We start from the raw sequence: 26,784 nt of genomic DNA, 5'->3' as shown, positions 1-26,784 counted from the left end.
TAAAACCAGACAAAAATCCTGCAGAAGCTTCTAGCTATCGTCCAATCAGTTTGCTTTCCTCCATCAGTAAACTGATTGGACGATAGCTAGAAGCTTGTCTACTGTTGCTTGCTGTTGGGGCGAGCGATTAAGACCGAACCACACTTGTTTAGCGTGGAATGCGTTTATCGAATAACATCGCGAATTCGATTAGAAGTGCATATATCATGTATCATATCACCAACCAAGATTGTTAACCTATCCAACTAACCTATATCCTATCCACGAAAACTGTGGAAGTGTAGAGGCAGGGGGGGTATACGCAAGGAGGTACGCCTACCGTTCATGTTTTGTGAGTGTGTTGGTGTGGCCAGTGCTGGGAATATATAGTAGTAGGCTTGAATTTCAAGAAACTCACGTGGCTCTCTGACAATAGTAGTTGAAAAACGTGAATCTCATCAAGTAGCCTATGTTGGGTGCATGAATTTTCTAAATCGTTAGTGTCATTGAAGGCTCTAAATGCGGGAAATGCAGCGGGAAATAGAACATTTTTCTACAGTAATTTTGGGCTGCCCTTAGCAACGGGTGTTTTGCAATTTTCAAGGCTTTTTGCCTACAGCAGCGATGGGCGTGAGTTTCACTGGCTCTGCTGACTGTGATTGGCTTTGTTGAACAGAATGATGGCCCACATCAACGAAAATTCAATTTTTGCCAATGAACAGTTCGGATTCCGCCATGGACATTCGACCACTCATCAACTTTTACGTGTAACAAATTTGATCCGTTCCAACAAATCTGAAGGCTATTCTACTGGTCTTGCTCTTCTAGACATATAAAAAGCATTCGACAGTGTTTGGCATGAAGGTTTGATTGTAAAATTAAAAAAACTTTAATTTTCCAACATACATTGTTAGAATAATTCAAAGTTATCTGTCAAATCGTACACTTCAGGTTAATTATCAGAACTCCAGATCTGAAAGACTTCCTGTAAGAGCTGGTGTTCCTCAAGGCAGCATTTTGGGACCAATATTATACAATATTTTCACATCTGACTTACCTGAGTTACCTCAGGGATGTCAAAAATCTTTATTTGCGGATGACACAGGCCTCTCCGCCAAAGGACGAAACCTGCGTGTCATCTGTAGTCGATTGCAAAAAAGTTTGGATATATCTTCTTCATACTTGCAAAAATGTAAGATTTCTCCTAATGCTTCCCAAACTCAACTAATAATATTTCCACATAAACCAAAAGCTCTTTATTTGAAACCTTCGAGTAGACATGTTGTCACGATGAGAGGGGTTCCAATAAATTGGTCAGATGAAGTTAAGTATCTAGGGCTCATGCTAGATAAGAATTTAACTTTCAAAAATCACATTGAGGGCATTCAAGCCAAATGTAATAAATATGTAAAATGTCTCTATCCCCTTATTGATAGAAAATCAAAACTTTGTCTTAAGAACAAGCTTTTGATATTCAAACAAATTTTCAGGCCAGCCATGTTGTATGCTGTACCAATATGGACTAGCTGTTGTAATACCAGGAAGAAAGCTCTGCAGAGAATTCAAAATAAAATTTTGAAAATGATTCTGAGACTTCCTCCCTGGTATAGTACCAATGAGTTGCATAGAATATCCAATGTTGAAACATTGGAACAAATGTCAAATAAAATAATAAATAATTTCAGGCAAAAATCGTTACAATCTTCTATTGCCACGATTAATGCGTTATATGTTCAGGTTAAGTTAGGTTAAATATATTCAAAGCGTTTTTTTTTCTCTTATAAGCAGGTGAAATCAACTCACCTGTAAAAAAACTGAACTGCTACGGCAACTGAAATGTAATATGTTGTTAACAAAATGTTAATTAAATCTTAAATTTGTTTTACCAAATTAGGATGATAGTGTTGTCTAATAACACAGAACACCTAGATATAAGAAATGAATGTAATGTTTGGAATGATACTAATAAAGAAATTAAAAAAAAATACTCCTGTTTGAATGCCTTTACCCCAAATATATCATTAACTTCAATTCCATAATCCCGAATGCTGTTACCCCAAATATACAATGTCCTCCTAAAATCGACAGCTGCCCTCGCCACGACGTCAAAATCATTACAGCAGATCTAAATACTCAGGTTAGCCAAGAGGGGGATTTAGAACGACCTACGATTAAATTGAGAATATGGTTATTCGTAGCACCTACTTCCAGCACAGACTTCTGTATTGATACACCTAGAGATCATCACAGCAGATAGAATCACAAATCGACCACGTTCTGATTGACGACGGCAAATTTGGAACTGCTGGTCTTAAGAAACACGCAAGTTTTGTCAGATATTTAACGCATCATGAAACTTTGGGCAGGGATTCGAGATAAACAGTTATAAGGACAAGACAATCATTACGGACGAACACGAGGTATTCAGAAGCAGCACTTCGATAAACACTTGAATGGCGCTGGAAGCGTAGGCAAGGAGGCACAATCTGGGAAATAGATGGAAGGGGAACAGCTACTAGAGAAGGAGAAGTAAGGGGTAATATGTTCTATCTACAAGAAACGCAACAAGTTGAATAATTAGATCTTCCCAGCGATCTCCATTTTATGCGGCGAACAGGGTGTTATCTCAAATCATCTTCCGTCGATATGATTTGAACACGTTGATCTGTGGAAAGTCATTGGCAAGAATAGCTTCCTCAGTAAGCTCACAAGATTGATCAAAGCGACGAAGGAAGGTGTGTAAACCTATGTGAACATATTAAGCAAACATTCCAGTTCCTTTAGATCTCGTTGAGGAATGCAGCAAGGTTATGAACTTGCTTGTCTACTGATCATAATTGCGCCAGAAAGGATTATACGGAGAGCCGGGTGTAACAGAAGAGCAACGGTTTTCAGCAGATTTGGTCCAATTGTTTGCTTCGCGGATGATATGAACATTGTTAACCAAAAATTGGACAAGGTTAAAGATTTGTTAACCTGTTTAAAACTCGAGGCGAGGATGAATGCGTCAAAAAAAAGAAAAGAAAAGAACTATGTTGATTCGAATTTTCTCGCAACCTCTAAATCCCAGAAGAAGGTGAAATATACACCGAAACGTAGGAAAGTAGATGAAAAAGGCGTTTAAGCTGCTTATCTAGACTAAAAGAGCCGAAAACCGTTAAAATATTATTTTTCGAATGCATAGTGCAGAAGGCGTCATAATTATGGATCTCAAGCAAAATAAGAAAACAAAATTTAATCAAAAATTGCCATTTCAAAGATGTGCTTCAGGCTTTCGAAGCGTCCGGCAATTCGACGGAATCGAGCGCGACAACTAAAAAAATAATACAGAGTTGAAATTAGAACAAAAACAAGGCAACAAAATGTCAAAGAGTAAATTATACGGTAGCCACTCATATTCACACAGAGAGTTGAATTAAAATTTTAACATAATTACGACGTACATATTACTTGACGGGCCCAGATAGCCGTAGCCGTAAACGCGCAGCTATTCAGCATGACCATGCTGAGGGTCGTGGGTTCGAATCCCGTTGGTCGAGGATCTTTTCGTAAAGGAAATTTTCTCGATTCCCAGGGCATAGAGTATCTTCGTACCTGCCACACGATATACACATGCAAAAATGGTCAATCGGCAAAGAAAGCTACCATCGCTCTATTGACGCCTCTACGGATCTGCAGTGACTTTAGATGAATGAGCTCGCACCTACTTTGGTAGCTAGGCAACCGGAACGGGTCTCGTCATGGAAGTCGACGGAGGGCATTACGCTGACTCTATCCTCACCACACCGTTACGGTAATACGGATGCCAAACTGCGGAGCAGTATTCAAGTGTGGCCCAAATTAATGAGCAGTACAAGGATTTGAGGCAATATGGATCCGTGAAATCCTTGGCAAAAACAAAATCAGAGGTCCCAAAAGGCTTTCTTGAGGTACTCCAAAAGTTGCCGAGAAAGTTTCGGAAGAGAATCCATCAACAGTCATGCGACGATCAGTCAGATACAAGCTGAACCAGCGCAACATTAGGCCTCCGACACCTAGCCTTTCCAACTTAGTGGCAGTTATTGTGTGATTTATTTTGTCGAACGCAGCGGTCAAGTCCGTATAGATCACATCTGTCTGTGCTCGATCAGCAATGTGTGAGGTAAGACACAACAGGTTGGTCGTTGTGGAACGGCCCGAATCCGTGTTGATCCTCACTAATGTACCGTTTACAGTGAGACAGCCTTCCCAGACAACCAGAAATCGCATGAAAGTTTACGTTATAACTCGTTTGTTCATACTAATTACATCAAACCCGCAAAACACCGTGAATACACTCATCAGATTGATGAGCTTCCTCGCATAAAACACTTCTTTTCTGAGTTCATTTGTACATGTTGTTTCGTCTCGTACTTTCGTACAAAGTAAGTCGAATCAATCCGTAGCAGCTGTCAAATCATCATTTGTTATCATATGCTAAGTCGCATTAGGTAACAGGTTAGTTCGGTAAAATATTTATACACTCGAATTTTATGTTATTATTCATCATATAATATATCCACGCATATCGCCTCCACTTTTGTATGTAGAAGGCCTTATCGCGACATCTTATAAGTGAAATGTTGCACATACAAAGCCTCCAGGTGATTTCGTTATACGTACATTTTGGTTGTCTGGGTTGGTTTCATGATTACCAACTCAAAGAGTTTGAAAACACAACGAAGTGCTGAAATTCCTCGATAATCATTGACATCCTTACGATTGCCTTTTTTATGTACAGGAAACTGCACAGCAGTTTTCCAAATTACACGAAATCGTCCGCTACTTAACGATAGGCTGAATACATGACGTATAGGAACCGGCAAATAGATGATGTGCGTTTTCAGCAAAACATGTGAAATTATAACGGGACCGGTGTTCAACAATGATTTCAACCGTGTAGCCGCCTCGATGATCATATCATCATCGACAGTGAGCATGCTGAACGTTTCTCCGAGCAAAGGTACGTTGTTTGCCACATTCGCAACGTATTTTTCGGATAACTCCTCTCCGCAGAAAACGCTGGAGAATTTTTTTTAGCAAGAAGGGCGCAAATATCATACCAATCGGAAAGTACCTATTCATCTAGCTGCTACGTTCACCTTTCTCTCTTATTGCTATACTCACCTTTACTCGCACTTCAAAAGAATTCTTGAATGATCCGCCCGAACTAAACAGGTCTCGCAGAATTGTGATGAAACTCTTTTCAAAGTTAGCACGCTGCTCTAGAGTATGTAATCAAACTCTAGTAAAGTTGGAGTATTATCAAACCTGGTTACGATAGACAGGGATAGTTTTGAAGCGATCGATGGGTTCGTTTACGTTAGATCTTTGCTGATGGCTGACAACAACGTTAGCCGTAATATAAGGAGGCATGGAAGAATCTATGGTCCAAACTGATTCACTCCAGCAACAAATGCCATATCCACGAATCGTGGATTGTGCTTGAGAAGGAGCAAGCACTTGAGGAGTTTGAACTTCAAGTGCTTAGACCATCTTTGGCGGTGTGCAAGAGTTTCTTGAAGATGATGAGAGCTAGACGGATACACTGGGCAAAGCAAGTTGTTAGATTTCCGGGTAACGACTCTGTAAAAATGATGTTCGTCAATTCCAGTTGGGATGAGAAGGTGTGGGGCATAGTGTGCTAGTTGGATGGACCAGTAGGTGAATTCCGGCGAACAGTTTGTCCGAAGAGAAGAAATTGTCTTACTCATCAGCAAACTTTCTTTTATTCGAAGAAAATACGCGTCGGAATTCGCCTACAGGTACAACATGACTTTGGTCGCAACTGATCAAATATTGATTTGGTTTGTCAAAGGTCTGTACCATTGTGATTGAAAGAGAGACTTTCTTTCAATTAATGATACAGTAACATATTGGCAATTTCTGCAATGCAGTTCAAACATATTTGTGTCATCTTTTATATTACACCAGAAGTATATTTGAGTCTGTTAAAACAATTAAGTAATAACTAAAAGAGATCGTCTCTAAAAGAAATTATCTTTTGTAGATAGGATTATTTGACATCAAACAAAGGGGCTAACTGACAACTTAAAACAACTGTGAAGACAGCAGTTTTGTCTAACATTTCACTATAACACTTCTCCGTTTTTTGGACAAATTGCATTGTTGGAAATGTGATCCGAAAAGGGTCTTGCACGTTGATCAACATTAATAAAAACATATCTTTATTTGCGTTTCTAGAACATTTTTCGAAAGTTCCTTTAAAAACTGCTTAGATTACTCTCCGAATACATGATGTGAAGTAAGAGCCGAATATACTATGTTTTAATTTGATCAATTTCAAATTGAGTGGCAGTGCTTTGTTGAGAAAAATTTGTTTAGAATACAACGTCCTAATCTCGATTAAATAAATGTAACACTGACCAAAACCATCACTTAGTAAAGAACCGAAAATTACTGCGGATAGCTTGTTGTTATCTCTGCTCATAAAGTGGTTGAAGCCGACAAGTGGAAAGACAGTGTGGAAAGGGTTTTTTCCTTGCTGGTATATCGTGGTGAAATCGTTTTATGCTATTATTTTCTATGTTTGTCTAGCCTTCTATTTTGGTTTTCGTTGATTTCTGTTTCATTTTCGAGTATATAGTTTAAAAGCTTGTCATGTTGTCTATATATGAATTTGTGTAAAGCCGTAAATTGGTTTTACTACATTTACTACTGTAGCCTTAAGAACGAATCCACCACTGATAGCAAACTTACGACTTCCCTATCGAAATTCGGCCCACAAAACGAAAGGAATTAATCAATCGCCAATATTGTCCACTGACATCCTCTCCCCCTCCCTAACACATGGCTACACAAAATTCCATCGCTTTGTTAAACATTTATTATAATGTAATCCAAACCGGGTCAACTTGCACACTTCCAAATCAAGAAAGACGTTTCACCGTTTGCGGCTTCGTCAACGAAGACGGACAACGTCTTCGGTCGGCGGCGCGGTTTCAGAATAGCTCTTTCTGTTTTTTTCCTGCTGATTCCCCGATCTACACACGGTGAGATGCGCAGCTCTCTGGTCTTCTCCGGGAACAATAAAACATTTTCCGCGTAAGTTGAGTGTTTTTGTCGGCCGGACCTCCAAGGTAGCCGGATCGAAGTTGGAGGGAGAATCATCGTGATACCTATTACAGCAGCGGTTGCTAAACTGTGAAGCTGTGATCCCTTTTGAAATTCCACAAATACCCATGGACCCCCATGAATGTTTATTATGGAATAAGAATCGTCTTACAACTTGGAAACACTCCAACATAATATCCCGCTAGCAATTCGACAAAAATATAAGATTTCATTGAATATCTACAGAATCACACCTGAACAATTCCTCACTATGTTAAATAATTACTCATGGATTTCATATAAAAATCTAAGAAGATTTTGACAACAATTCTTGAAGCTGCTTTGAAGAGAATTGCTAATGGGCTTCGTAGGAGCCAAATATCGGTCGAAAAAAGCGTAAGTATTTTAAATTATTTTAATTCATCCGTTAACTAACAGTTGTAAACTGACGGACGTTATCTTCGTTTGTAAGATTACACCGAGAAAACATTAATCAGTGCAGTAGAAGCAGAACGCCGAGAAATTATATATTCCTGGCAAGCAATCCTTTGTTGACAGAATAACACAATATTTCTTCAATATTTGCGTAGTTAAATTTTGAAAAAGTTTTATATTTCTAAAATATGCAACTTGGTAACAATGTTTACTTGTAGCAAGCTACTTAAGAGGCTCATTAGTCATTACTCATCAATCAAGAAAAATATTACTTATACTCTATGATTTTGCCAACCCCCTGAAAAGTCGTAACGACTCCTAGGGGTCCGTGAATCTCCGGTTGGGAAACCCTGTCCTACAGGTACAAGCACACGTGTTGGCGTAGATCATGGTTGTCTCCGGCGAGGAATGATTCGATTTTCTTGCGCAGCAGCTCGCTGACTTTTCAATCAATGTGCCCAGCGAAGAGTGCGACATCTGACGGATGGAAAGAAACCGATGGCCGCACCGCCGTGCCGTGACCAGAAATGGCCAGGACAAGTTTTATGCTAAGCAGAAAGCGACAATCGTCGGTGGGCTCCGTTTTTGCGAAAAGATTCAATTAATTTAATGATTTATGGTGGAGAAGAATTTTAACGACACTTGTTTGCACGATGACAGATGATTTATGACGTCGGTGATAGGGGAGGGGAAGTGTAAGAGCTGAGCTGTGCAGACAATTTAAACGCCACGTGCTCACTAGGCAAAGGTAAATATGTCTGGTTTACAATGAGGGAATCAAAGATTGGATTAGAATTAAATTGCTGATCGAACCTGACATAGTGGCTGGGCACGTGGCATGACGAACGCGTGTAAGTAAACAACAGAAACGCAATGTATCTGTCAAGAATCGTGTTCGGCGATAGTCATTTTCGTGATGTACTTCAAACATAAATCTACTCTCTCCGAGGAAGTGAACTAACTTTGACAGTCCCCGAAATTTACAAAGTCTCATAATCTTGTTCATTGCTCACATGCAAGCCCGCTAGGCACGCAACCAATTAGTGGTGTGCCCCTTCGAAAATAGCTCGGAAGTTCAGCCACAGTTGTAGAACAGCATATGTTCATCATTTTTACGAGCTCTTAACCTAGAAAAACTGAGAATTGCTCATCCCCGTTCCGCTCCCCCTAAATGGCAGGTCACGTGAGCGACTTTATCACTTTGTCGATGGGCACCCCCTCCTTGTTGGTAATTACGGAAAATTAGTTCCATGTTAACCGCGCGCGAAGCTCAAGAATCACACTTAAATGGTCCTCCTGGAATTGCGTAGACTGGAAGTCACAGTGTCTAGTCTAGTTCCCGGTCGCGGTTGTCAATCTTCCTCGCGATGAGGATCCGAAAGGAGCTCCCGTCGAATTAATTCCATTTCCATGATCGATTTTCTGGTGGTGAGGCACGAAAAACCACACACGCTCACGCCATGGACGCATCTGTTCAAATTAGCATACGAGCTGGGTCGTCCTTCGACGGCGTAGGAGTCGTAGATACCGTGAAACGAGGATATTTTAATAGTTTTTGGAAGAAAATCTGTTTATTTTGTATCTTGTCCTTGACAAGGAATAGAACAAGTAAAGCTATCTCAGTTATCGATAGCAGTTGAAGCATTGTATGACGATTAATTTTAAATGGACCCATAATTTTACATATAATCGAAGAACGATTATAAATTTAGGAGTGATTTTGATAATGAACACATGAAAATTCAAAACCAAACCTTTATTTAAAATCATTTCATTTGAAACTGGATTGCAGAATGTTATTAAAGAACATGGATTAGACTTTACGCATCAATATACAAAATTTATAGAAAAATTGGGGTGGGTAATGTCTATTACATTACCGCGGGGTTGACGTAGAACTACGATGATTAATAATTTGATTTGTCTAGTGTATGAATTTGTAAGTGTACTAGTTTTGTGTTGTTATTGATCGGATGAAGTTTTCAGAAGTATACTTTGGACTCATTTTGGTAGTCCTGAAAAGAACCATTTGTCGTTCTGTGGTTCCGAGAACCATTGTTTGGTGTTCCAGGAATAATGCCAGATGATTGAATTTGTTTTTTGGTCGTTGCTTCCTTGTGTTGCTTGGTTGGGTGATCGGTTTCTGGCTCCAGCTGTAGTTCGCCAAACTCCTCCAGTAGATTAGATGTTTGATAGCTCGGGTGCTTCGATCGTTAGAATCGATAGAATCGGTCCAGTGCTTTGGTCTGTAGCAATATCCATTAAGCATTTAGGCTCTGTACATTGATACTCATCAATATGCAGGCTTGGCCGCTATGATCCAGTATTTCACGCAGTTCGTCTCAAAGCGTCACTAATCGATGATTGCCTAAGCGCTGCAGCTCATTCCTCAAGTCAACCCTCTTGAGAGAATTGCTGCCTTTGGCGTGATGGAACTTAAAAAGTAAGAGGTTGTTTCCGAGATACGACCGCCAAAGTGACGTTGGATAACATTAGTATCTTCTATTTCCTGGCTTGAGACCGTCACGAACTTATGAAAGATTTCTGAGAGAACAGCACCAATTTTCGACCCAACACTAACTTTCGACCGATTTTCGATACGGTTTTGGCCTACTTTGTATGAAAATCCGAAAATTGGCACAGAATTCTTGTAGGTCGAAAATAAGTGCTCTTCTAATCAATTTTCACACTATTTGTTGCATGCCATTGTTGACCTATTATGAACATTTTGTGTTATTATTTGGTTGGTTCGATTAACTCTTCAACCGGATGGTAGAAGAAGCATGAGCGATAACTTTTGCTCAACAAACAAATATTCCGCTTGAAGGTCCACGCATGATCCACTAAGATTGATTGCTTAAGTGGGTTCCGAAGCCTTTCGATACTCGTCGTATCCGTGGCGAACGTGCTGAAATTGCATTGAAGCACAATTTCAAACAACTGCCACAATTGATTCAATAATTTATTTAGTTATCAATTATAGTTTCGGATGATTAGTTTTCAACGGAGATAAATGGCAAACAAAGTTTAACATAGGTTCCCGTCGTTCGGGTCGGGCGGCGGTAGCAGTCTTTTCTGTGTGCGTATTTCCATTCGTTCGACAATGTCTTACCAAATCGAAACGTCAACAAAGCTGTTGCTTATTAGTTTTAGCTCTGTGTTCGACGAGTTGATACTGATCGCTCTAGTATCATTTAGGTAGCGACGGCGACAACGGCATTATGCGATCATCTCTAAATGCGAAACAAACCGGGAGGAATTCTTCATTCAAGTGCCGTTCGCAATTTATCCGACTCATGCACACACTGTCGAGGATTGCCCCGCGCGCGCACAATGGGAAATTTATTTCCCATTTATGGTTGCGTGCAAATGACTGACCAAAATCTGAATCAATCACATTCAATCATCAGTAATGTCGCTCTTCACGGTGGAAAATTCTCACAACTCTTTTAAAATGAAATTGTCGTCCTGAAAAGGACGGTTGGTGGTAGTCACCGTCGATCAAACTGGGTTTTCATTCCATTGTTAGACAGAAACACACCAAAAGATCACCGAAAACGATTAAATTAAAATGCGGTCGGTAATTTTGTGCTCTCTTGTCCATCCTTGTATTCGATGGTTTGCTCACTCCTCCGACGGTAATTATCAAGGTTTCTGGACGCATTCTCCACGAATTCGATGGGCTAGCTGGATGCCAAGGGCCATGATGAGCAATTACACGGAACCCGCAGCTTTTAGCTTGGGAATAAACAGCAGCAGCAGCGACGAACGTGTAAATTTTATTCCGATATGAGTCCTTCTCCGGTTGCTGGTCAACGATTGACTGATGCGCGCGTGAAGTCGAGTTTGGTTGGCTTCGACTGAACACGAGATAATAAAGAGAAGTAAGAAGAAGACCGAAAGGGGCGTTTCCCTTTGAATGACAAAAGTGGCTAAGATATCGCGCAATGATGTCTGTGTCAGGAATACACAAGAAAAATGTGCTTTTCTATAAAAAATAAGACATGCTTCGATATTTCCCAATTTTTCAATAGTTTAGTCATGATAATCAATAGTTTTCATTGTTGGAGTAGATTCGAAAGATTTCCAATCGATTGGTGCAAGAATCTTGAAAATCTATCCGGGCGTTAGTAAGTTATTAAAAGTCAAAATCGTGACGCGAGCGATTTTTTCGTTTTTCGAAATTGTACCCCAGTATGTTGCCGTAAGACGTTATCCAACGTCAACAAATTGGAAGAGTTTGTCAAAAATAGCCCTTGCAGTGAAGTAACCTGCGACAAACCAACATATACCAATTGCTGATCCTGGCTTTTGTCATAGTCGTACACGACCTCGGGGAAAGTTCCACCTTGCGACTTATGAACAGTAAAAGCACAGGCGCTTACCATCGGGAACTGAATGCGTTTGCATTTGATTATGCCGCACAGTTTGAAAGTAAAATAAAAATTCTCTATACAGGAGTGAAATTGGAGTTTCAAAACCAAGAGCCTTACGTTGGCATGAAATATTTTGAACTCTTATAACTGTTTTCTGGTTTAACGAAATTCCTTGAATGGCACCTCAATTGAAAGACAAGACATCAATGGGTCATGTCGTTTACTTACTGAATCCCACATAACTGTCTAAATAGTTTAATAACTGTTTTAGAAGAGAACGTTGATTTCAAGCAAATCTATAAATAGGGGTGCTAGAGAAAATTTGACGTCATTTGCTTTCCATTCTCCGCTTGGATCGCATCTCAGTAGGCAACAGTTCGTCTTGCTCTGACCGGGCGTGCTTCTCAGGCACAGACTTCGATAGCGAAGGACTTCCCCGTTTGTCTTGCTTCGCTCAAATCAAACTGTCGAGCGAGCGAGAGAAGATGCCGTCCGAAGCCAAAGTCATCACCGCTGCCGCCGCCAAGAAGAAGAAGAAGAAGAAGAAGAAGAAGAGGAAGCAGTCCACAGGAAAATTTGCGGTCGAACTGTGAACACGGTCGGGCAAGTCATTCTGGCTTTGTGCTTCACCGCTTGTTTGCGTTCACCCAGCCATCGTCATCGCCGCCATCATCAGATTTCGACTTAAGCCCGGTGATTCACTACCTGTTACTGTTGTGCGCCATCCATGCCACGAATCTTTCGGTTCGTCGTATAAGCAAATAACTTGCTCAAATTTATACATTTGAGTTGAGGATTCCCCGTTTGACCATGGCAATCAACTGATAACATCCCGCAGTGTTATTTATCTGTAAGAGCATCAAAGCTAACAAAGCCATCGGCCTTTTTCAGGGCCATCAAATTGGTGGAAAAGAGTTAAAAGAGAAATATTTCCGACTTTATATATGACTTCTTATATTCCTAAATCAATTTCACAGCTTCATACAAAATTTCATTTGTCATGAATAATTTATGACTAAACATTTTGAGACTGTAATCGCGGACGCTGCTGCAGTGCCGTCGGGGTGAGTGCTCAACATTCCACAACAATTGTAAAATAGAGTGGCATTTCCAACAGCGTCTTTGATGTTCCATATTTTGTGGGAAAACTTTGATTAGCAAAATTCACAAAACTTTGATAAGCAAATCACATGTAACAAAATTGCGACATTTTAAGAATGCATTCGAATAGACATTCTCATTAAACAATTGTAATAATTTTGGCACCCATGGATCAGAAATTTACCGTCATAATAAAGAAAACTATTGAATATCATGCGTGATTTTAATTTATTGTAAGCTATTAAAATAATGTTGATATTTTTACTGTCCATACGAACGCGCATGTGAATTTTCCAAGATATGTAAATCCCTAACCAAGACATCAACTTCATGTACCTTATCCTAGATTGGTCAATCAGAAGAAGGCGAAGAATACGAAAGGGAGGAGCATCGTCTGCAATTCAAATTATGTAAAACATACTATCTTTGACAGATTCGGTTCATTTAAGGGACGAATGACCTTCGGATTAAAATCCCTCTGTAACAACAACAGGATTCGGTTCATTTCATTTACACTTTCGAGCTAGTAAGAACTTCTCGTGATAATATAGCTAGTAATATTTCTTAATGTGCTTACCAAAAACTTGCTATAATCTATTAATTCATCTCGTAGCATCATACAATATCTGATTTATCACGAATAATCGACAATACGACAATTTGAGGATGTTCCAAGAACGCTGCTGCAGTGCCGTCGGGATGCAATAACAGCATAATGCTCATCTTGTACATCACTTGCCAAGAAATCAATTTCATATAGCCTATTTCTCAGATTAACGCAATAGACAACATGTTGAAAAATCAATTCAGATCAATAGTTGCTCATTACAATTGGTCAAGAAACAATTTATTGATTTTAATGTCGCAATTTTAATACATTTTCCAATTTCCGTACTCGAGAATTTTGGAAGCGGGGGCCGTGATGCTCTGGATGGATTGTCCTCCATGACTGGTCCTGGTTGGATATATTCGTGGGGAGAAACTCGACCCTTTACTGCAGGAATTTCATTAACAACTCTTTGGTAAAGCAGAAATTTTCCGAGGAAAATTCTGATAAAAGTGAACTTTTTCAAAACAACTCTTATTGATTGGAATATTTATCAACAACTCTTTGTTAAGTAAAATCATCCTTAATAACTCTTTGCTCCATCGCCAAACCAAACCATTTCATTGAATTCATCAAGTACAAGAATATGAATGGTAAGGAGAGGCAGATGGTGTATATTTCCCTGGCGTTAGTTTCCAACAGATCGCCGGTTGGCGCTGACTACTAATCCGTCCACTGAATGTTTTTCAGTTGTTGCTTTCGCTTCGTTGCTCTCTGGTTCCGTTCGCTACTCGCACACTGCTGTGGCTTTCACGCGCTCTTCTTTGCTGCTCCGCTGCTTGATCCGTTCGTTATGCCGTTCGATTTGTGAATGAGCTGGGAGCAGAACAACCAGTGGTTTTATTTGCTCGAGCTCCGTTCACCGATGGCGAGTGGTGGGGTTCTCGCTTGGTTATTTCGTCACTCCGTTCGCTACTCGCACGCGATTGGTTATTGCTTTCGCGCTATTTTCGTTGATGGTATAATTCTTCGCTGAGAAAAAAAAGGCAACTCTATTGATTTTTCATGCAAAATGACCGACTTTGATAAACTATATCTCAGTTATTTATGGACCGATTTGAATGAAATTTTCACAGAATATCAGACATAACTTAAATTTTAACATATGTTTTTGAGTGATTTTTCCAATCACACGTTGAAAAGCAGTTACGGTTTGACTAAAGTGAATATTTTGACAATTTTTTTATGATTGACATAACTAAACATATTGAAGGAATAGCTTCATGGTATCTTCAGCAAAGTTGTAGAATTTGACGAGATGAATAAGTTTGCTGAAGACAGTTTTTGTATAAGGCTATGAAATTTTAAGGTAAAAAGTTTTGAATTTTTCGTCGAAAATTACAGTTTAGTCAAACCGTTATTACTTATAAACTTGTGATTGGAAAAATTATTCAAAAATATATGTTAAAATTCAAGTTACATCTGATGTTCTGTGAAAGTTTCATTCGAAAATATTTCCATAATAACTGAGATCTAACTTACCAAAGTTGGTGATTTTGTATGGAAAATCGAAAAAGTTGCAAATGCATGCGAATAAGTTGGGGCCTTCCTTAGCCGAGTGGTTAGTGTCCGTGGCTACAAAGCAAAGCCATGCTGAAGGTGTCTTGGTTCGATCCCCGGTCGGTCCAGGATCTTTTCGGAATGGAAATTTTCTTGACTTCCCTTGGCATAGAGTATAATCGTACCTGTCACACGATATACGAATGCAAAAATGGAAACTTTGGCAAAGAAAGCTTTCAGTTGATAACTGTGGAAGTGTCATAAGAACACTAAGCTGAGAAGCAGGCTCTGTTCCAGTGAGGACGTTATGCCAAGAAGAAGAAGATGTGAATAAGTTCTCTGTTTATTCAACAAACCAGCTGAATAATTCATGGGTGCACAACAGAAACAGGGTAGCGGATCACAGGGATTTAGTTGAAATCTGGAAACGTAGCTCAATATTGAAATCTTGAGTGATTTCACAAACCAGATTCTGGATTAACAGCTCAGCAAGCCTCTAGCAGCGAGGTACTTCTCGCTAAGCAAGTTCGGAGGAGCTCTTACCAGCTCGAAAGCGGAAATGGAATGAAACTGAATCCAACGAAGGCAGCATGTTTTATAACCTTGGAATAGCAGATGATGCTCCTCCCTTTTGTGCTCTTCGCTTTCTGAACGACCAATCTGGGAAATGGGTATGTGCCAATAATGTGTTGGGCTTGGAATTACTTGAAAATTGCGGAGAATACTATTACGTGAGAAATTGGTCGAACATGAATTGTTGGAATGATTGGCATTCCCTAAATATTCAATACGAGCTATTGATAATTAATAGTTTTCTTTATTATGACGGTAAATGTCTGATCCATAGGTGCCAAAATTATTACAATTGTTCAATGAGAATGTCTTTTCAAAAGCATTCTAAATATGTCGCAATTTTGTCACATGGGATAATTTTCCTAATCAAAGTGTTCCCATAAAATATGGAACATAAAAGGCGCTGTTGGAAAAGCCACTCTATTTTGCAATCGTTGTGAAATGTTGAGCACTCACCCCGACGGCACTGCAGCAGCGTCCGCGAGTACAATCTGAAATGGTTGAGTCATAAATTATTCGTGACAAATGAAATTTTGTATGAAGCTGTGAAATTGATTTAGGAATATTAGAAGTTATAAATAAAATCGGAAATATTTCTCTTTTAACTCTTTTCCACAAATTTGATGGCTCTGAAAAGAACCGATGGCTTTGTTAGCTTCGATGTTGTTACGGATAACTAACACTGCTCGGACCAGCAAAACTCAGGGGGCTTCTGGTATTTGCTCCTAACGGGATTGCTTCTTGACCACCAATGATGATTTCATCACGAGTCGAAATTTTGAAGCGCGGGTCAACAGCTTCTCGGCCGATGAAATTTGCGGCGGCATGACGATGGCTGGGTGAACGCAAACAAGCAGTGAACCACAAAGCGAGAATGACTCGCCCGACCGTGTTCACAGTTCGACCGCAATTTCTCCTCTTCCTCTTCTTCTTCTAGGCGGCGGCAGCGGTGATGGCTTTAGCTTCGGACGGCATCTTCTCTCGCTCGCTCGACAGTTTGATTTGAGCGAAGCAAGACAAACGGGGGCGTCCTTCGCTATCGATGTCTGTGCCTGAAAAGCACGTCCGGTCAGAGCAAGCCGATCTGTCGCCTGTTGAGATGCGAGCCAATCGGAGAGTGAAAAGCAAATGACGTCAAATTTTCTCTAGCCACCCCTATTTATAGATTTGCTTGAAATCAACGTTCTCTTTTAAAACAGTTATTAAACTATTTAGACAGGTATGTGGGATTCAGTAAGTAAACGACATGAAGCTTTGATGTCTTGGCTTTCGATTGAGGTGCTAATCAAGAAATTCCGTTAAGCCAGTGCAAAGTTATAAACGTTTAAAATATTTCATGCCAACGTAACGCTCCTGGTTTTGAAATTCCAATTTCACTCCTGTATAGAGAAGAAAGACGTACTTCTACGTCAAAAAACATCTACGAAAATGTTTTGCTTTTTGTTTAAGGTGAAGATACATCATACATCTGGTTCCGTTCGCTACTCGCACACTGCTGTGGCTTTCACGCGCTCTTCTTTGCTGCTCCGCTGCTTGATCCGTTCGTTATGCCGTTCGATTTGTGAATGAGCTGGGAGCAGAACAACCAGTGGTTTTATTTGCTCGAGCTCCGTTCACCGATGGCGAGTGGTGGGGTTCTCGCTTGGTTATTTCGTCACTCCGTTCGCTACTCGCACGCGATTGGTTATTGCTTTCGCGCTATTTTCGTTGATGGTATAATTCTTCGCTGAGAAAAAAAAGGCAACTCTATTGATTTTTCATGCAAAATGACCGACTTTGATAAACTATATCTCAGTTATTTATGGACCGATTTGAATGAAATTTTCACAGAATATCAGACATAACTTAAATTTTAACATATGTTTTTGAGTGATTTTTCCAATCACACGTTGAAAAGCAGTTACGGTTTGACTAAAGTGAATATTTTGACAATTTTTTTATGATTGACATAACTAAACATATTGAAGGAATAGCTTCATGGTATCTTCAGCAAAGTTGTAGAATTTGACGAGATGAATAAGTTTGCTGAAGACAGTTTTTGTATAAGGCTATGAAATTTTAAGGTAAAAAGTTTTGAATTTTTCGTCGAAAATTACAGTTTAGTCAAACCGTTATTACTTATAAACTTGTGATTGGAAAAATTATTCAAAAATATATGTTAAAATTCAAGTTACATCTGATGTTCTGTGAAAGTTTCATTCGAAAATATTTCCATAATAACTGAGATCTAACTTACCAAAGTTGGTGATTTTGTATGGAAAATCGAAAAAGTTGCAAATGCATGCGAATAAGTTGGGGCCTTCCTTAGCCGAGTGGTTAGTGTCCGTGGCTACAAAGCAAAGCCATGCTGAAGGTGTCTTGGTTCGATCCCCGGTCGGTCCAGGATCTTTTCGGAATGGAAATTTTCTTGACTTCCCTTGGCATAGAGTATAATCGTACCTGTCACACGATATACGAATGCAAAAATGGAAACTTTGGCAAAGAAAGCTTTCAGTTGATAACTGTGGAAGTGTCATAAGAACACTAAGCTGAGAAGCAGGCTCTGTTCCAGTGAGGACGTTATGCCAAGAAGAAGAAGATGTGAATAAGTTCTCTGTTTATTCAACAAACCAGCTGAATAATTCATGGGTGCACAACAGAAACAGGGTAGCGGATCACAGGGATTTAGTTGAAATCTGGAAACGTAGCTCAATATTGAAATCTTGAGTGATTTCACAAACCAGATTCTGGATTAACAGCTCAGCAAGCCTCTAGCAGCGAGGTACTTCTCGCTAAGCAAGTTCGGAGGAGCTCTTACCAGCTCGAAAGCGGAAATGGAATGAAACTGAATCCAACGAAGGCAGCATGTTTTATAACCTTGGAATAGCAGATGATGCTCCTCCCTTTTGTGCTCTTCGCTTTCTGAACGACCAATCTGGGAAATGGGTATGTGCCAATAATGTGTTGGGCTTGGAATTACTTGAAAATTGCGGAGAATACTATTACGTGAGAAATTGGTCGAACATGAATTGTTGGAATGATTGGCATTCCCTAAATATTCAATACGAGCTATTGATAATTAATAGTTTTCTTTATTATGACGGTAAATGTCTGATCCATAGGTGCCAAAATTATTACAATTGTTCAATGAGAATGTCTTTTCAAAAGCATTCTAAATATGTCGCAATTTTGTCACATGGGATAATTTTCCTAATCAAAGTGTTCCCATAAAATATGGAACATAAAAGGCGCTGTTGGAAAAGCCACTCTATTTTGCAATCGTTGTGAAATGTTGAGCACTCACCCCGACGGCACTGCAGCAGCGTCCGCGAGTACAATCTGAAATGGTTGAGTCATAAATTATTCGTGACAAATGAAATTTTGTATGAAGCTGTGAAATTGATTTAGGAATATTAGAAGTTATAAATAAAATCGGAAATATTTCTCTTTTAACTCTTTTCCACAAATTTGATGGCTCTGAAAAGAACCGATGGCTTTGTTAGCTTCGATGTTGTTACGGATAACTAACACTGCTCGGACCAGCAAAACTCAGGGGGCTTCTGGTATTTGCTCCTAACGGGATTGCTTCTTGACCACCAATGATGATTTCATCACGAGTCGAAATTTTGAAGCGCGGGTCAACAGCTTCTCGGCCGATGAAATTTGCGGCGGCATGACGATGGCTGGGTGAACGCAAACAAGCAGTGAACCACAAAGCGAGAATGACTCGCCCGACCGTGTTCACAGTTCGACCGCAATTTCTCCTCTTCCTCTTCTTCTTCTAGGCGGCGGCAGCGGTGATGGCTTTAGCTTCGGACGGCATCTTCTCTCGCTCGCTCGACAGTTTGATTTGAGCGAAGCAAGACAAACGGGGGCGTCCTTCGCTATCGATGTCTGTGCCTGAAAAGCACGTCCGGTCAGAGCAAGCCGATCTGTCGCCTGTTGAGATGCGAGCCAATCGGAGAGTGAAAAGCAAATGACGTCAAATTTTCTCTAGCCACCCCTATTTATAGATTTGCTTGAAATCAACGTTCTCTTTTAAAACAGTTATTAAACTATTTAGACAGGTATGTGGGATTCAGTAAGTAAACGACATGAAGCTTTGATGTCTTGGCTTTCGATTGAGGTGCTAATCAAGAAATTCCGTTAAGCCAGTGCAAAGTTATAAACGTTTAAAATATTTCATGCCAACGTAACGCTCCTGGTTTTGAAATTCCAATTTCACTCCTGTATAGAGAAGAAAGACGTACTTCTACGTCAAAAAACATCTACGAAAATGTTTTGCTTTTTGTTTAAGGTGAAGATACATCAAAAATATTCAAAAGGAGAAATAGAGAACTAAACAGCTTTTCAAGCAGGAAAATGGTCGATTGGTAATCACCAGCAAAAAATTAATCAATCGAATTTTCAGCTTGAACGCTGTCTACTTCTCTAGATTAGTGCTCTTGAAAATTTGAGGTGTGGCTTCGATGCATCTTCATCTTAGCTCATTAACAGCAATTATGTTATTTTGTTTAGTAAGTTATGCGTCTAGCACTATCAATGTTACCAACATTATCAAAGCTACCCCGTTTCACGGTACCAACTACTCGTACATATGTGGCAATGTCATTCTTGTAGGTGCCTACCCATCGTATGTCAGATGGTCGTGTGTTCTATCGGAGCAGGAACCTTCAGGCGTTACAGTTTTGCCACACGAATGCCATCTCATATATGTGCTAATATTTATTTATTGCGTACCCACCACCAGCTGGAACAAGTGGATCCACGCAAAGCACACATACTGGAACAGCCAGAAGGAGGGCAGACTGATATTGGCCACATTCTCGGAATGTGTCACTTGCTGTCTGGAACAGTTCCAGACTGCTAACGATCGACGACGCACCGTAGTGCAGTGGAGTTGCCTCAAGTCAATCGTCAACGGAAAATATGTAAATTCGATGGTATTAAATTTTTCGAATGGTGCAAATTTCGACGACCGGAGGCGATTCGGTATCGTTGTTGGTCTGTTGTCTGCTGTACATTGTTCAACAGTAGTATTCGGGAAATGGGCCCATTCTTAGTTCTACTGTAACACGCACGGCTCAAGAGGAAAACCAAAGAGCAGCTGGATTCGAAGTCCAATCCAATCGTGAATCCCTCTTCTTTTTATCGACATTACGTTCTCACTGGCCTGCTTCTCAGCTTTGTGTTTAAGAGGAAAATAACCATCATCGTTTTCAAAACCAGTTTTTTGGCTAAATAATGTATAAGAAAATCATTGATTGAATGGTGTATTCTTGAGCCTTAAAGAGCACTACCACAGTTATAACCAAGGGATGAATTCTGAATAAATTGAGAGACTCTATGTAACGATCATGATTCGCGACACATCGTGAGAGTCTGTTTATTGTTTACTGCTACAGCTCTGATTATATCGGGGAGATAACAGTGCATAATGGAACCCTTCTAAAAAATCTCTATACCTGGAGGGCATTATTGCTATATGTTGTTCAGGGATTGTTGTCATGCCAGTGAAGTAAAACACCTAGCCCCAATGGTAAACGAGCGAGAGAAATGGGTGTTGTCATCGATTTTTCTTTGGGGCTCTCCTTTGCGGCTGCTATTTATCAGACTTGATACAACTTGCGAAATATTGCCGATCATGGACTGATTCAGATGCGAAGTTTATCTTCGCTTGCATTGATCGTGCATTGAGAAAGAATTCTGCAATGCCTGTTTATAACCTGAGAGCTTTTATGCAAAAGTTGTCATGTTTGCATTCGTATTATGCGTGGCGCGAAAAATTCTAGCGTTGACTATCTTAGAAAAACGCTTGTAGATCGTCGAAGTTACTTCAAATTGTTTTGGTATCTTTGAGTAATGAGGAGTGAGGAATGATGAAAAAGCATTTTCTGGTGGATATTTTATAGAAGTTCTCGGATTATCTGGGGGATTTTTTTTAATAATAAAAATCGCTTGAAGCTAGGGATAAAGCACCTCCAAATCCTCATGCGAATACAGTATAATAAATATTTTGTAATATTTTCTAAAAGGTTGGCAGTATTTGATGTACCATGCCATGGCATTCAAACTTGTAAACATTTGCTACAAGAATGTAGAACATAAATTTTGCTAGTAAGACAACTTACCTATTTGAGCCAATCAATATCAACATTCCACAATGATCTAAGTTTATCAGGAAGGCTTAAATCTCATTAGAATAAAAAAAACAGAATTTTAGAAGTAGATGAGAAACTGAATTTAGTACTATACCATTAAGTTTCACTACAGTTTGTATCTTTTGACAGATACACGTATTTCGAACTCAACTGTAAGGCCGTCTTCAGTGCCGTGTACTAGATTCGACTTCTAGACTTTTAGAGCTCTTGACATATAGCTTGAAAAATTCCTAGACTTCTAGAGATATAGCTTGAAGAATCCCTAAGAAATAAAAATGAATACATTTTTAGACGAATTTATATATAATTCGTTGAAAAGATGAAGAGTTAGTTATGGTATCATTTGGCAGTTCAGTCACTGTTAAAGGAACTGGAATTTACGCCAACATAAATGCGATATAATAGCCCAGCGGCGATATTTTCTGCATTCACATCTGCTCAAGCATCTAAAATGTAATCAATATTTTCAACTTGGTTAATAAATACTAGTGGATCTCTAATCATAAGCTAGTAAAGCACTGAAAGATCTTCCCCTATAAAATTTTATGCTTTCGACGAATAAACGAATGTTAAAAAGTGCATCGGACGAAATGAAATGAAGTCATATCTGATCTTGTTATAAGCGTTGTAATCGAAACTAAAACAACTAAAGTTGAAATTGCATGAAAATGATATTTTAAAGTTATGTAATGGATCATTGAAATAACAAAAACGGCCGCTTCTTCTTCTTGGCATGAACGTCCTCACTGGGGCAAAGCCTGTTTCTCAGATTAGTGTTCTTATGAGCACTTCCACAGTTGTTAACTGAGAGCTTTCTTTGCCTTAGTTGCCATTTTCGCATTCGTATATCGTGTGGCAGGTACGATGATACTCTATGCCCAGGGAAGTCAAGTAAATTTTCACTACGAAAAGATCCTGGACCGACGAACCCAGACACCTTAAGCATGGCTTTGTTTTATAGCCGCAGACGCTAACCATTCGGCTAAGGAAGGGCGCTATGAAATGCATAGATAGCGCCACCATAGTCTTGTATGATTGATAGAACAGCAATGCTGTTGCAATGTTAAATGGTGGTGCCGCTATTTTGATGCATTGAGCAAGGTATTTAGAAGGGAGGTAATGTAATCTGCCAGATTCTTTATTCCGCCATTTTGAAACAATAAGTGACAGCTGGCGACTTTGTTTTGGTTGAAGTTCAAGCCGCGACAAGAAGGTTCATGAACACGCGAGAATATTCTCATTAAACTGCTGTTACTACCAGTAAACAACACCTAACAATTCCATAGATTGGTAGATTGAAGAACAGAGTACACAAACCCGCCAGATAACCAGCTCGCCAGCTATCATTTCAACTTCCCCTGCAGCTGACCTCATTTCGCACCCACTGACTGCTTAGATTGCTGAACCTTCCCTCAATAAATCTTGGCACTGAGTGCCAAATGAGTGACTTTCAATGATCCATTGATGAAATGAATTTCGATTTCGAAAAGATGCAAACAGAGCTATTCGCTGTCACTATCAACGCTTTGCTGATTTGTACAGGCCGACTGCGATACAATTCGGATCATTCTACAACACATCAACATCATGCAGTCTACTCCATCACCAGTGCAGTGATGGCAATAGACTATGGATATCACTGATAGGCTAAGTCCAGACCTAAAATTAGCATATAAAATGGCAATTTAGCAGTAAGATGTTTTTGACAGTGCTATAGATGGATTGAAACTATAGGCCAGAGGAAGTGGCTCACCTTGACTGAATTTATGTCAGAGAAAAAGTAGATTTTGTATGAGAAATGACAGAAAAATGAATGACAAGTTCATCCACTTCTCCTGGCCTATGGACCAATGAACGAGTTCACTAATTTGACGTTTGAGCGGTGCCGAATTCACTCGTTGTCATGGTCACGTAAATAACACGGCGCCGCTAAAACGTCAGATTGTGAACTCGTGCATCGGTCCATTGTCGTTTTCGTTTTTAGGAACTGGGTCGGTGATCAACACATAAACAAACCAATGTCAAACAAATTGTAGTTCGGTAGAACCTGAATCGGGTTGGGGTTGAAACTGTGATTCAGAACGGGTTGCGTCAGTTCCAACCTAGGTTCAAAAACGAATTCGACATATGTGTTGATCACTGAAAAACATCAATAGCTTAGTCAATTACCACGTGATCACTCATTCTGCAGTGATTATGATCTAAAGTGCGATGTCGCATCACTGCTGTTGATTGTCAAATCAAAGTGATATTGATAGCTCGCAAGCAATATTGATAGTTTTAGTAAATCAGCCATCAGCTGATGTGACTGACATTGAGCAACTCTGGCTGCAAATTCAAATCAGATGGATCTTTTGGCTTCATAGACGATTCCAATAATTTTAATTCTGCGTCGTATCTGAATCCAACGTGAATTTGGCATTGATTTATACAGTTCATATTTTCTCTGGTTTTCTGAGAATACTTAGATGAGCAGACCGTTAGGCCGAAAATGTTGTTGGGCTGAAAGGATCATTAGGCCGTTAACATTTGACTATTTAAGTTGAAAAAATACAAACTACTGCTTCAAAAAGTTATCTCATTTATCAATGTTTTGCCTTTTTTTAAACAAAAGTTGTTCTGCTTAGTAATAGCTCACAGCTCATAGCATAGATTGTGGGCTTTGAGGTAATACAGACAACCTTGACCAAGCTTCTAACAAGCCACTAGGCCTAAAAAACATTCAGCCTCACAAGCTATCAGAACAATTTTGGACCTAATGTCTCATTCGGGTTAACAACTTTTTTGGCCTAACGGCATTCGGCCAAATGGTTTTCGGTCTAACGACACTCGGGCTAGGACTGTGCACAATGGGCATTTATCGATATAGGCGATATTATATTGATTCAATATCGGTATCGGCGAAATATCGGATTTGACATTATCGGTGTTGATCCTATATTCGATAATTCTAAAAAGATTGGTGTAAAATCGAAACCGAAAATTCCAGTTTCTCTTTCATACCAACTTTCGTATGATGTAGCCCATTACTTGAATTTTATAGTAATGATATGCCATTCCCAGCGGATATACATTGTGAATCAACTGGATCAGTTTTTTTATGTTAAATAAATCAATTAATATAGTTCTGGTTATTGGACTGGCAATAGTATTATCGATATCGAAAAATATCGGGTCGAGAGGTATCGGGTAACGTATCGGTAATATCGTCCTGATAATATCGATATTCACGATCGATTCACGGTCCTAATCGGCCTAACGGCATTCAGCGTAACGGGATAGAACCGAAAAATCTTTTTACAGCTTTTGGAGAAAAAGTTGTTAATTTATTAAGCAATATTTGCAAGAATGTTACAATTACATTTTTGGACATGGAAGGTGCAATAGTTGATATATTTCTTTTGTTTGTTACTGAGAAATTCTAAATCTAAAACCAGGCCGGCACACATCGTTAGTATTCTAATTTTATGTATATAATTAAAGGGTGGTCGTTTCGGTTTTCTCAAATTGGTAGACCCCTCGTACGCCAGCTAGCTAAACAGTTTGCGAAACAGCCCATTTTTTTTGATAAATGTTAGGTATTTCTTCGCGTGATATGTCTCATATTTCCCTTGAAACACATAGCAAATTTAATGGCATCGTATAGAGGAAGGATGTAGCTTTTATTTGAAGCTTAAAAAATTGGCGGTCATTTTGAATTTAGCCGCCATCTTCAATGGCACTTGAGGATTCTCAGATCAATTGAAAAGCTAAAAAAAAAACTTTTACCCCGTTAGAATCACCATTTTATTTTTCAAGAAATAAACTTTTTCCAAACACAGTTAATTGCTGTCTCTGCTCTATTGATTAGAAAATCTTCAAGCCCCTAACGAAATAAATTCATCGACAGCTTCACCTATGGCAGAAAATGTAATCATAAAGCCTTTCCCATCAGGCTTGTCTCAAAGATGCGTTCTCCGCTATTTGGAAGAGTTGTGTTATTCCGTTTCAAACTTTCGTAGTTGCTTCTAGAAATCTAAATGATTAAGTTTGGCATTTATTTTATAGTTTGTTTTTTTTTTTTTAATAAGACAGCTGATCATGAGCCTCGGGTTATTTTCGAGATTAGGTCAGTTTCTGACAAATAATCACAATCGTTTTACGTGTTTTATGACTTTTTTAGACGAATACTTAACGGAGCCAAACAGCGAATTAAAAAAAGCACCAATCTAAAGAATCTTTGGGAGTTATCTATTGATTACTAGCTGGTGGTGAGCAATCGATCTCACTTTAAGCACAGAGCATTGCTTGTTTCCCCAAATTTGTATTATTACCTTGAATGAAAGATATTCAATAGATGATTTTAAAACTGATTTTACTGAATTGCAGACGATGAGTTCTGCAAACTATTGCACTACCCTCTCCATTCGTTCCCATTCATATGCATCATACAAAATTAGATTACTTACCGGTCTATAATCACAGGATCTGACGGTGTTTCGTTGCGATTACCACAGCTCTTCTTGTCACAGCATCGGCTGAAATGGGAAAGCATCGTTTCGAAAACGGGAAAATTGAGTTTAGAAATTTGCTTGCAGCTAACGCTCGAGTACATATAACATGTGGTTGACAAAGGGAACTCGGAGGATAATTTTCGGTTGTGCGGTAATGATTACTCCATGAAGTGAAAATGTGATTCGCCCGGATATGGAGTGCATTAATTGCTTAATAACAAGTTTAGCTTGTGCGAGAGCGTAGTTATCAACACGAAACTGTCAACGGCGACAACAGCGAAAACACCGACTATTCGAATTAGCAAGTCTAAGCTATGGGCGACGACGAAATTCGTTCACTCATTATTCAACAGCTCTAATTTCATTATTCTAACCCGAAATTCTTCCGTGTTCGGAGGAGCAATCTCGTTTGATTTCGATTGGCCTCTTTTAGAATATGGCATATACGACACAATCGATTCCCTACTGCGGAAGTGGTAGGTTGAATC

General features: G+C 39.4%; 1 protein-coding gene across 1 annotated transcript in view; it reads right to left on the bottom strand.

Moving 5' to 3' along the window:
• Positions 1-26,784, bottom strand: part of LOC5578097 (transcription factor collier) — a 217,966-nt gene that overhangs the window by 85,763 nt on the left and 105,419 nt on the right. Inside the window, exon 8 of the mRNA XM_021850883.1 lies at positions 26,252-26,320. Coding sequence (XP_021706575.1) covers positions 26,252-26,320 — 69 coding nt within the window. The remainder of the gene's footprint in view (positions 1-26,251; positions 26,321-26,784) is intronic.

This window comes from Aedes aegypti, chromosome 3 (genome assembly GCF_002204515.2).
Source record: "Aedes aegypti strain LVP_AGWG chromosome 3, AaegL5.0 Primary Assembly, whole genome shotgun sequence".
Taxonomy (NCBI): Eukaryota; Metazoa; Arthropoda; class Insecta; order Diptera; family Culicidae; genus Aedes; species Aedes aegypti.
This window is presented reverse-complemented; position numbering and strand designations above follow the sequence as displayed.